This window comes from Carcharodon carcharias, chromosome 9, assembly GCF_017639515.1.
Source record: "Carcharodon carcharias isolate sCarCar2 chromosome 9, sCarCar2.pri, whole genome shotgun sequence".
NCBI classification, from domain to species: Eukaryota; Metazoa; Chordata; class Chondrichthyes; order Lamniformes; family Lamnidae; genus Carcharodon; species Carcharodon carcharias.
In genome coordinates, this window is record NC_054475.1 from 90,889,347 (window position 1) to 90,902,580 (window position 13,234).

At 43.7% G+C, this 13,234-nt stretch overlaps 1 protein-coding gene across 1 annotated transcript in view; it reads right to left on the reverse strand.

Moving 5' to 3' along the window:
• Nucleotides 1-13,234, reverse strand: part of frmpd3 (FERM and PDZ domain containing 3) — a 223,975-nt gene that overhangs the window by 58,943 nt on the left and 151,798 nt on the right. Inside the window, exons 9-10 of the mRNA XM_041196152.1 lie at nt 7,040-7,166; nt 2,235-2,324 (exon numbers count right to left, since the gene is read on the reverse strand). Of these exons, the coding sequence (XP_041052086.1) occupies nt 2,235-2,324; nt 7,040-7,166 (217 nt within the window). The remainder of the gene's footprint in view (nt 1-2,234; nt 2,325-7,039; nt 7,167-13,234) is intronic.

The following is a 13,234-nucleotide window of genomic DNA, read 5'->3' on the forward strand; positions in this document are numbered from 1 at the left end:
TTGTGTCATCTGAAAATTTTGAAATTGTGCCCTGCACACACAAATTTAGATCATTAATATTGAACAAAAAAGAAATGGTCCTTATACTGGCCCTGGGGAACCCCATTATATACCCCCCTTCAGTCTCAAAAGGAACTATTCATCATTACTCTCTGTTTCCTGGCACTCAGCCAACTGTGTGTCCACAGTTCCACAGGCTTCAAATTTGCTGAAAAGCCTGTTATTTGGCAATTTATCAACCGCCTTTTAGAATTCCATGTACACAAGATCAATATCAACTTCTTGGCCCTCTTCAACTCCTTGCTCAATATCTCTGCTATTTCCTTATTCCCCATAATAATTTCTTCTGTTTCTTCTCCTCAAGGATTAATGTTCACCTTAGCTACTCTCCACTTGTTAAAATTATAAACTTGTAAAAGCTCTTACAATCTGTTTCTATATCCTTGGCAAGTTTACTCCCATATTCTTTTGTTTTATCTTTTTAATCAACTTTTTGGCTACCCTTTGCTGGTGTCTGAAACTGTCCCAATCCTTAGGTTTACTACTACTCCTGGCTATATTATAAGCCTTTTCTTTTAATCTAATACTATTCTTAATTTTCCTAGTAATCCATAGATGGATCTTTCTTGCTAAGTTTTTGTTTTTTAATGGAACATATTATTGTTAAATATTTAGAATCATTTCTTTAAATGCCGTAACTTTTATTTATGCAATTAACTTTAGCCAGCTTTCCCCTCATATCTTTGTAATTGACATTGTTTAAAGTTAAGCTTCTTATTTTGGACTCGAGTATGTCGCTGTCAAATTTAATATGGAGTTCAATTGTATTATGATCAATTTTTTTCCCAGGGGATCTTCTACTTTGAGAATATTAATTAACACTGCCTAATTACACAAAACTGATCTAAAATAGTTTAATCCCTAGTTGGTTCCACAATGTATTGTTCTAGGAAGCTGTCATGAAAGCATTCTACAAACTCATTTCCCACAATTATTATGGCCTGAATCTTCTGGTCAGCATGTTGGGGTGGGCTATGGTGCTACATGTAAATGATGCGCGGTGACGTTGGGCATGCGTCCCAACGTCACCGCAAGTCATTCCGATCCTCAGTTCAGCGGGCGCATAGCCAACTCTGCTGCGCACCCGCTAATCTGTCAAAGATCTATTAAGGCCACTATTAAACTAATTGAGGTACTTTTCTGGGCTGCCCGTCCAACCTTAAGGTTGACAGGCAGGCGAAGAGCCCAGGCGACCTTCACATTTTTCATGGAACCTCATCCACGGGTGGGATGAGGTTTCATTAAGGGTTTATAAGTTTAATAAAAATTTTTATTACAATTCATTGACATGTCCTAGCTCATATGAAACTGTCACATGAAGGGACATGTCTGAAAAGTTTTTACAATTCTTTTATTCAACTTTTCCAAATCAAAGTAATTTCCCTGAGGCTACTCCATGCCTCAGGGAGATTTCTGCACTCTTTCACCCACCCCTATTCTCTTCTTTCTGCCTCTTAGCCAATTTTGTATCCATGTCATCACTGCCCATTTAATCCCATGGGCTTCAATTTTGCAAGCAAGTCTATTACTGGGCATTTTATCAAATGCTTTTGAAAGTCTACGGACACATCAATTACCATTGTCGACTCATTCCGTTATGTCACCTAAGATCTAAATTGAACTTATCAGATATGACTTCTCTTTAACAAATCTGTGTTTGGCTATCATTATGCAACCCATGTTTTTCCAAAATGTTTTATGGGCTCTACAAGTTTCCCCATCACTGATGTGAGGCTGACTGGCTTGCAGTTACCAGGTTTATCCCTCTGTGGTATAATTTTACCTTTATTCATATGTAGGCTGAAGTAGAGAGTGTTGACAGGGTATGTTACATTGGAGGTATCACCAATGAACCTGTTCCTATTTTCACCTAATGTCCATAGATGCTCACATCCAGCAGGGGCCTCTGAGCTATCAACAGAAGCTTTTTTTCCTCCTGAACCTAGTAATACTGAGACCATTTGTAACACCTCTATAGTAGCTCCAACTGAGAACTGATAACACAGCGTAACATTTGATCAAATCAGGGGACCTTCTTGGCCTGTACAGCTAAGCTATGACTAAAATGGTTCAACCAGATTAAGCCACCAAGAGAGTTGGATTGGAGTAAATTTCTAGTTTGTGTTATTTGTTAGGAGTTAACAGATGAATAGATGGTTTATTGGTAACATTACCAGCACAACAGAGTTAAAAAGTCCCCCTGGATACAATGGGAGCTCGTTTAGGATCCTCAGGTACTGCAGTTTGGCTTGTATTGCAGAGATCTGTATGAAATATATAATGCATCAATGAGGCTTTCAGCAAATTATTACCTGCATCAGAAAATGAATGAAGTCTAAAGAAATCCATGCTAAACAACCAAGCCATTTGCGGAGTTATTTGTGGGAATAAGCATTTTTATCAATTCTGGAAACAAATACAATTTTAAAATGCTCCAAACTTTATGTCAATCATTCTGCTAATTTATATAAATTAAATATAAAACATTTTAAAACTTAGTTCACGAAAGACATTCTGCAAAATAGTTTACAAAACATTATTCTTCTGCATGCAACATTGTATTTAAATAAAATTAGATAGCAGGAGTGTGACAGCCCCTTCTTGACAAGTGCAAAACAAACACTTTAGAGGTTTGGCAAAGTCGGGGGTCCATGGCTTGAGTTCTAATTAAAGCTTATCTGATCGGATGTGCTCAGTTTTAAGATCTGTTGCATCAAATCTCTGCCCATTTTGTCTGGTGAATTTCCAGGAAACAAAAACAGGGGCAAGAAGCTTCCAAAGTGGGAGTTTTGATTGCAATATTAAAGAGAGGGGAGAGACATAATTTCTTCCTGAATGCTATATCTTGATGTTTTATGCCTGCTAGATGCTGAGTTACCTTTACGTCCAGTTAAGAAAGAACTTGTGCTTAGATAACAACATTTATGACCTCAGGAAGTCCCATAGCCAATAAAGTACTTTTGATACAAAAATAAAAATACCTGGAAAAACTGGCAGCATCTGCGGAGAGGAGAACAGTTAATGTTTCGAGTCCGTATGACTCTTCAACAGAACTAAGTAAAAATAGAAGAGAGGTGAAATATAATGATGCTGCCAGACCTGCTGAGTTTTTCCCGGTATTTTAATTTTTGTTTTGGATTTCCAGCATCCGCAGTTTTTTGATTTTATCAAAATACTTTTGATGTATTGTTGTATTGTAGGCAAACACAACATCCAATATGCTCAGAGCAAAGTTACAAATCCCACAAACAGTAATGCGATAAATGACCAGATTATCTTTTTTGAGGACGTCGATTTCTAAATATTGTCCAGAAAAGATCTTCCCTGCTCTTCTTCCAGTACTATTATGGGATCTTTTACACTTACCTAAAATGGCGGCAGGAAGGCACAATTTAACCTGTCACCCAAAAGACGGCACCCTCTAAATGCAGCACTCCCTCAGTACTGCGCTGAAGTGTCAGCCTAGACTATATGCTCAAGTCTCCAGATTGGTTCTTGAATCCAAATCTTCTGAGTCTGAGGCAAGGGGGTACTAACACTAAGCCAAGTCTGATATATTATATATAATGTTGATAGTAAATGGGCTGGGTACAGAAATTCACTTACAATGCATAATAGGGGCTGTATTTCTTGCGCCTCTGCCAGGTGTGTTTTTGGAGGGGAAGGCACATAAAATAGGATGGCTACCAACCCCACTGCCTTCCCACCCACCACCGAGCTCACTCCCATAATACAGGAGTTGGGCGGGAGCTGAAATTGGCAGCCCATCTGCCAAGCTAACTGACCCCGATAATACGCTAGCCACGCCATAAAATGGTTCGCATGGGCAGTCGAGTGGGAGTGGGCAGCCCGATTTAAAAAAATTCTTCAAAGGGCGGGAAGGATGGGGGTTTCTATCTTCGGGGACTGTTCTTTGCGGATCAGAAGCGACGCCCTAGGATAGAACCCCTTCTTTCTTCCTACCCAACTGCTGCCTTACACCCACCTACACCTACCCCCTCCCTGACATGCTCAAACTCTCCCTGCCCAGGATCCCAGACTTGCCTGTTTCCGGGGATCCATTGGGCTTTCTTCTGCTTCCTTGTTGCAGTCCCAGCAGCGTCCACTAATGCACTCTTGGTGCTGCCAGGACTGATGGAACTGCCGGCCAATCCAATTGGCTAGCAGCTCCCAAAGGCAGGACTTCCTTCCTAGTGAGGGAAGGGAGTCTGGCTTCTGCCTCTGTTTAGCCTGCCCGCAGCACTTTATGGCTGCAGACGGGGTGGTCTGGAACGGATTGGCTCCACATCAATTTTGTTTCTGGTGCTGGTGGGGTGGGGGTGGTGAGCCATCCACACCACACCTCACCCATCCCCCCAACTCCTGTAATATTCTGCCCTTGGAAGATTCAATGGACTCTTTTTCAAGCCATTTTTGCACCATTTCTACAGGAAAAACGTGCAATTTATTTAACAGGAGGTGGTAGCTAATGCTTTGTACGTGACCTAGCTACCATTATTACCTGGGAACACTTGAGGGAGAAGACAACTCAATGGTATCAGTTATTAGCTAGATAGCCTAAGTATATAAGGCTGCTAAGTACTGCTTATCAAGTTCTGCAACTTTACTACTAGCCCATGGCAGGCTACACACTTGGTGGAATTTGATGCCTTCCGCTGAGGCGAGTTTGAAGTTCTGGGTGTATTTAATCAGGTGGAATGGTGCTGGATGGGGACTGTGCTGCCTTCCCTCCTCTACCCTGGTTAAGGCCAAAGTGGGAAGCCTCATGGATGGCCTTCCCACCTTGCCACCAGTTGAGGCTCTTAAGTTGGCAGTTAGTGCCCACTTAAGAGCCTCATCTCGCACCGCTGGTATTCAGCCAGTGGCAGGCAGGGCAGTCGCCGCGCAGGGAACGTGAAAAGCAAACCCTGGTGTATTTGCTAGCGGGCTCCCGTGGGTGAGGGGAAGCATCATGTCAGGCGCTCAGCATTTAGAACAAGGCAGCCTGCCATGAGCCATCCCCTCAACTCGCCTCTGTCTTCCCTTCCCCCTCTATCCTGAGCCCTCATCACCTGTGACCTGGGTCCCTTGCTGATCCTGGGCTTCTGGTGGTTGCATTACTGGCAGCTACCACCGCTTTCCTGGTGGCACTGCCTGAAATGAAAAGCTGCTGGCCTCTGATTGGCTAGCAATTCTTGGAGGGTTGGGGGAGGTGCTGAATTTCCATCCTGGGGAAGATCCCTCGTTGGCCACATATGAGCCTGACTGGCAAATAAAACAGTGGGCTTTCCCTAAAGGTGGTGATGCTGGGCTCTTGTTGGCTCTCCAGCCTGCAGGTGAGACCCTGTTACCAGAATTAAATTTTGCACATAAATCCCATTCTGGAACTGGCCGCGCATTAAAATTGAATCCCTTGATGCGCTAATACATTTAAGGAACTTTACACATATAATCATTGTAAGATAGCTTAGCTGCATGATGCACAACCACTTATGGACATATATGTTTGCCACTGTGCATGGCCTCCATCAACTTATAGTATCTAACTTGAAGTTGGCCCCCTCAGGAGTAATAAATTTTGGCCACCAAATCTTGGGATGGAAAAAAGTGGCCTCATAAGGGGTACAGCACAGATTCACCAGAATTATACAGGGGCATAAAGTATTAAATTAGGAAAGGTATTGTATTCTCATGAGTTTATAAGGTTGATCTAATCAAAATATTTAAAGGGGTTTGATAGAGCAGATACATAGGGTGGAATCTTGTTGAGGCATCGGGAGTCTCGCTTAGGGGCTGGACAGCCAGCGAGAAACCAGCACTGCCCTCTTTTTGGGAAGGCCCACCCAACCACAAGCCAATTAGGCAGTGGCGAGACCAGCAGTGTGCCTTCCAATGGAATCAAGACCCTGAGGGCAGAGGTCTCACCTGCCAATAGCTGCCAACCAATCAGAGGTTGGCAGTTCTTATGCTCAGCAGGGCAACTGGAGATATGGTGGATGCTCCTGGAAGGACAGGCATCGGATTCCCAGGATCGTGGAACGATCCATGTCATAGGTAAGTAATGTGGGGGTTGGGGCCGGGTGGCGTTCACATGGTGGGGGTTGCAGGGAGAGGGGTGTAGGGGTCAGCAGCAAGGGCATGGAGGTGGCTCTCAGCCAATGTTGAGTTCCTCAATCAGGGACTGAGTGTCTTTGATTGAGGGGCACGCCCATCATTGCCTTCAATCCCCGGAGGTGAAAAGCTGGCCACAAAGTTTTACCTGCTGTGCATGCAGTGGGTTAACAGGCCTACCTGTCACTAGGTAAATATCAGTGGCAGTGGGAACAGGCAGCTGGATGAGACTCTTATGTGGTCATTTTTTTCTTTATTCTTTCATTGGATGTGGGCGTTGCCAGCATTTATTGCCCATTCCTGACTGCCCTTGAACTGGCAGAGGCGGGAAGGCAGTGAGGTTTTGGTACGCCACCATCCCACCTAAGTACATGCCCTTCCCGCCTCCAAGCTTGCCACTGGTGAGAGCACAAGATTCTGTCCATCAAAACTATTTCCTCTGGTTTAGGAATCCAGAACAAAAGTGCATAATCTGAAAATTTGAGACAGATCAATTGGGAGTGAAATCAAAAAGCACTTTTCACACAAACAATGCTAGAAATCTGAAGTCACTCCCCTCAGATACTGTGGATATTGGGTCCATTGAAATTTTCAAGATTGGATGTGATAGAATTTTATTGCATAAGGATGGCAAGCGATGTTTAAATGGATCCAAATACTTCCCTTCAGGAGATGCAGGAAGTTGAATTGCAATCCAGAAAGATATTGTTGCACAGTCTGCTCTCCCAATTCAGCATTTTCCCTATTGCACATCTACTCTTCTGCCACACTGGACTCCTAAATAGGCCCTTTTTCTTTAAACAATGAATGCAAATATCCAATAGAGTTAAAATAAAATATCGTCTTGTTTTGAGTGCCCTGCAATGAACTTAGCTTTTCTTTGTTTTACCTTTTTGCCTGAAGGGCCTGGGGCTTGAGTTGCTTTGAGATGATGTGCAAGGATTTTCCGTTTGTGCTTTTCTTTCATGTACAGCAGAAGAGATGATGGCAAGAACATCTCTAGGCCCCAGTCCTTCCTAGATGATTCAACAAAGAAACAAACTGAACTATTGTATTCTTCATAGGTGAAGTAAGAAAGAAATGTGCCCTGAGAAGCTGTGCAAGCAACTACATTCTGACAGGTTCATCAAAGAAATGGGTAGAACAAAGATACAAGTTTTGATACACCAAGGCTTTGTGCCTTCATACTCTTCCATTTTTGGATCTTGGACATTGTAGTTTTCCACCATCTCAATACAATTTTAATAATTGTGAGGAAGTGCTCGGGGGCCAATCTCAGCAGATGAACACTAGGAAATCAATAAACTTACAGAGACAATATATAAACTGTTTAGCTCATAAGCCTCCCTCTCAGTGCAATAGACTTGACAATCAATTATGTTTTCAGCACATCTGGGATGCTTTTTGTGTGGGAGTGGGTAGATTTTAGGCAGGCTTCATTCCCTGAATTTCTTGCTGCCCATTATCATTGTTGGCCCATGTTGTAGCGGATGCGTAATATGCTCACTCACAAATGCAGGAATTATGTTTTGTGATTCAATTACACTATTAGAAACATTAACTGCAAGAGCACAACATTGCTAAAGCATCAAAAGCATTAAATAATGAAAAGACTAGTATTTCACTATTGCAATTGACTGCAAAGCAACAGAAGCACAAAGTTTTAAAAGATATCGGTCTACTATAATGAGACTGTGGTCAGGACTGCTACAGGTTTCCTTTTTACAACCTGAACCGGGCACTTTAGTTACAGTGTTTATGGTGCAGATACCCACCTGATCTATGCAGATTAGGTCAGTGACTCACATAATGGGCATTGTGTACCATTCCAGATCCAATTTAAAATGTTTTCAATGGTATTTTGGTCACATGATGCTGCTATTGTAATTAAAAATGTGCAAGCTCTGTTAAATTACTGTTTATTGTTCCTATGTACTTCGAATTGGTTTGGGAATAAGCTTTTGGCAATGGTCCAGGACATATGAGATGAAGTTCAATGCAGGGAAGTGTGAGGTGATTCATTTTGGCAGGAAAAATGTGGAGAGACAGCCAAAATAAAGGAAAAAACTCTAAAGGAGGTGCAGGATCAAAGGGGCCTCAGTGTATGTGTATGTCATTGAAGGTGGCAGGGTATGTTGAGAGAGCAGTTAATAAAGCATATGGTACCCTAGGTTTTATTAATAAGGGCATTGAGTACAAGAGTAAGGAGGTCATGTTAAACTTGAATAAGACACTAGTTAGGCCTCATCTGGAGTACTGCATCCAGTTCTGGGCACCATACTTGAGGGAGGATGTGAAGGCATTGGAGAGAGTGCAGAGGAGATTCACAAGAATGATTCCAGGATAAACAGCTGTAGCTGTGACGATAGATTGGAGAGGTTGGGTCTGTTTTCCTTGGAGAAAAAGCGGCTGAGAGAAGACTTGATAGAGGTATTCAAGATCCTGAGGGGTATGGACAGGGTAAATAGTGAGAAACTCTTCTCACTCAAGGCAGCATCAAGAAGGGCATAGATTCAAATTATTGGCAAAAGGAACAGAAATGATGTGAGGAAATTTTTTTCCACCCAGAGAGTGGCTGGAGCCTGGAACGAACTCCCTGAGAGGGTGGTGGAGGCAGATCGAGGTATTCAAAAGGGAATTGGATTGCTACCTGAAAAAAGAGAATGTGCAAGGTTACGGGGATAAGGCAGGGGAGTGGGATTAGGTAAAATGCTTTTTTAGCGAGCCAGTGCAGACTCAATGGGCCAAATGGCCTCCTTCTGCACTGTAAAGATTCCGTGATATTGCATTGCCTGAAGAAATTCTTTGCAGTTTGAAAATACACTGTTGATACGTTTAAAATACATTACACCATATTTAGAAAAAAAGTTATTCATTAAGATTCATAATAAATAGAATTATTATTCCCAATGAGATTCATTTTGGAAATAAGTTTCTTATGAGGGCATATAAGTTGCAGCTCTAGACTTGGAAACTCTGGATAGATTGGTGAGACCGACTCCAGATATACCCCCCTCTGTAAAATATTTATTCAGCATAGTTCCATACTTTCCAACGTGTGAACACAAGTTTTCTTTTATTCATTCATGGGATGTGGGCATCACTGGCTAGGCTAGCATTTGTTGCCCATCCCCAACTGTTCCTGAGAAAATGGTGATGAGCTGCCTCCTTGAACTGTTGCAGTCTCTGTGGTGTAGGTACACCTACAGTGCTGTTAGGGAGGGAGTTCAAGGATTTTGACCCAGTGACAGTGAATGAATGGCGATATATTTCCAAGTCAGGATGGTGAGTGGCTTGGAGGGGAAATTCCAGGTGGTAGTATCCCCCTGTATCTGCTGCCCTTGTCCTTCTAGATGGTCGCAGTCATGGGTTTGGAAGGTGCTGTCTAAGGAGCCTTGGTGAGTTCCTGCAGTGCATCTTGTAGAAAGTACACACCACTGCCACTGTGCATCAGTGATGGAGGGAGTGAATGTTTGTGAATGGGGTGCCAACCAAACAGGCTGCTTGCCTGGATGGCGTCAAGCTTCTTGCCTATTGTTGGAGCTGTACTCATCCAGGCAAGTGGAGAGTATTCCATCACACTCCTGACTGGTGGACAGGATTTGGCGAGGCAGGAGGTGAGTTACTCGCCGCAGGATTCCTAGCCTCTGACCTGCTTTTGTAGCCATAGTATTTATATGGCTAGCCCAGTTCAGTTTCTGGTCAATGGTAACCCACAGGATGTTGATAGTGGGTGATTCAGTGATGGTAATGCCATTGAATGTCAAGGGGCAATGGTTAGATTCTCTCTTGTTGGAGATGGTCATTGCCTGGTACTTGTGTGATGCGAATGTTACTTGATGCTTGTCAACCCAACTTCAATCCAGGTCTTGCTGCATCTGGACATGGACTGCTTCAGTATCTGAGGAATTGCGAATGGTGCTGAACATTGTGCAATCATCAGCAAACATTCCCACTTCTGACCTTATGGTAGAAGGAAGGTCATTGATGAAGCAGCTGAAGATAGCTAGGCCTAGGTAATTATAAACTTTTAGCTGAAGATGTAGTAGGGCAGATTTTAACTCGTAATGCCTGCCAGAAAAATGGTGATTTGAACTGGTGGTCTCACATTTCCAAACTGTTGCTATTTTAACTTGGGCCATCTGCTGGATGGCTCATGGGCTTGCATGAACTAATAATCCATGAAACGTGGGGTCCTATTGGGTGGAGTGCACACTGCCTATACTCTCAGCTTAACTTCTCAGTCAAGATGAAGAGAACCCATAAAAAGGGTGGGGGGGGGTGGGGAGGTGGTGAGGGCAATTAAGTGGTCAGTGGAGTTGGGGGGGTTGGGTAGTCAGCAGGGAGGGGATCATCCGGGGGTCTGGAGGGTAGTCGGGGGTGGGGGTTAATCAGGGGGTATCAGGGGAAATAGGAGGGTAGTTGGGGGGTCAGAAAGATAGTTGGGAGAGTTGGGGGTAGTCAGAGGGAAGTCGGGCGGTCATGAAGGTAGTCAGGAGGGGTGGCTGATATTTCAGGCGAATGGTCTTTGGGACGTGCCTGCTACCAACAAGATAAGTTTTTCAAATTTACTTACCTCAAAGTTGAGCCTGGAGTCGCCGCAGTGCTGCATTTAATATCACATTTAAATAAAGCCTTACACTGCTGCCAACCACTCCCAAGTCATCGCAATTCTTGACTCCCAGTCTCCAATTCTCATCTGGTCAATTACTCCTGCCTCTGAACCTGGCCCCCACCTATAATCTTGTACCCCGCCTTTGATTCTGACCTCAGGCCTGTCCCCATCCCTGGCCCCAAATTCTGAATCCTGGCTTTGGATCTTGGATCCTTGGCCTCCAGTCTTGAGTCCTGGCCTCTGATCTCAATCCCCAACCTCCAAACCCGACCTCTGGCCTCAGACCTTGACCCCCAGATTCCAATCTCGTTTCCTGATCTCCAATCCTGACCTCTGGCTTCAGATCTTGACCCCCAGCCTCAGACCCTTAGCTTTCCCTGTGATTCCCATCTTTAGCCTCCAATTTTTCCTTCCCAACTTCACTTTCTTGAGTGCCCCTGCGACACCAGCAGAAACAAAGCCGATGTTTCAAGCTAATGGTCTTTTATCAAAACTGGAAAAAAATAACGTTGGAACAAGTTTAAAGCAAGTTCAGAGACAGGGAAAGGGGGAGGAGAGAAAAGAACAAAAGGGAAAGTCTGCGATTGATGGAAAGCAAGAGCGATTAAACGGAAATAGGACATGGGACAAGTGGTACTCAATATAATTGTGAAATTGGTTTTAAATTTGCTTATGCGATTGGTGTATTGACACAGCGACTCCGATTTTTGTGAAGCTGGAATAACTCCAGCACCATTTAAAAATGGCAGGCAGGATCTGATTTGTGGATTCCTGCCCTCATTTCCAGCACGCCCAATTTTCATTGGCATGGGATAAGGGTGTACTTTGTGAGCCCACATTTTGCACTCCCAACCTGACAGGCTCCATTGCGGGGCTGGGCACTCCCCCCCCACCCACCCCACCTGCAATTTTTGTTGGGCCAGCTTCTGGATGACTTGTGGTTTGAGGTCTTCAGAGGACTCATGAACCATTGTCTGGTTCAAAGTAAGTTCAAAAAGTCTTGCCCATGCCCCTTCCATGACCCCCATGCTTCTCCATTCCAACTAATGCCCCGACACCCTCCTTCCCCATGCCAACTCATGAACCTTCCACACCCATTCAGCCAGTATACACTCCGTACAAAATCAATGAGTTATAAAGTAACAATGACATTTGTGGCACTGCTCAGAAAAAAATTACCCATTCACAAATATTCTTTTGAAAAAAGACTGTTGTTCCTACACCCCTATAATAGTGTCAATGCGACAGACTATTAAAGTATCTTTAACAGGTTTCAAACACTTCAAACCTCTTGATCTTGTGCACGTAAACATTGCACAATTAACAAAAGAGATCACAGAAACAACAACTCAGAACCATAGAACCATGATAAAGTAACAGCACAGAAAGAGGCCATTCAGCCCATCATGTCTGTGCCAGTTAGAAAAAGATGAAAAGGAAACTTGCCGCTCATTTTAATTCCACTTTCCAGCACCTGGTCCATAGCCTTGCAGGTTACAGAGATTCAGATGCAGATCCAAGTTCCTTTTAAATGAGTTGAGCATTTCAGCCTCAACCACTGATTTAAGCAGTGAATTCCAGGCACCACCACCCTCTGGGTGAAAAACAACTCATTATAATTACTTAAAGATGTCAGTTTGGGCTGTCAGCCAAGCATGCATAATAAGAAAGGTTAAGAACTTCTTCAGTAGTCCTGGTTGGCCTTATTAAGCATGCTGACCTGACAGCCCAGACTCAAAAAAGGATTACCTCTGCAGAAAGTTCTGTTTTGACAACTGGAGAGGTGTTGGATTTGCTAAATTGACATCTTTAAGTGGTCATAATGAGTTATTCTTTCTGTGATCTCCTTTTTCAATATTGCAATGTCTATTTGCACCAAATTGAGAGATGTGAAGTGTTTGAAGCCTCTGTTATTGATACTTTAAAGCCTTTGTCTGATTGACACTTTTATAGGGTTTTTAGAAAAGCAGTCATTTTTCAAAAGAAAATTGTGAATGGGTGTTTTTTTTCTGAGCCCTTCTACACATGCCAATTATATGGTTCATTGGTTCTGTACATATTGCCTATTGGCTGAATGGGCATGGAAGAAAGGGCCATGAGGTGGCATGGAGCCAAAAGGGGCCATATTGGCATGGGGCGTGGGTGGGGAGTGAGGGGGCATGAGGGTAAGAACTAGAGGGCCTAACAGCCTTTAATACAACTGAACAAAGTCCCAGAGAACCAAGGTGGGCCTTCTAACCAGCTCACCTAGCCACTTGGCTGCCCCGGTGGCTGCTTATGCTCTGCTTTCTGGGTCAGTGGGCCCAAATCTATCCTGCATCCACTACCCCTGATTCAAGCTACCCGCCTCATTAGCGAGGCCCAGAGGCATTCTTCTCCTCCTCAACTACCCCATAGTTCACACGGATCTTCACATGACACTGAGGAGGTAGAAGTGGGATTGGCACAGAAGAGGGAACCATGAGTATT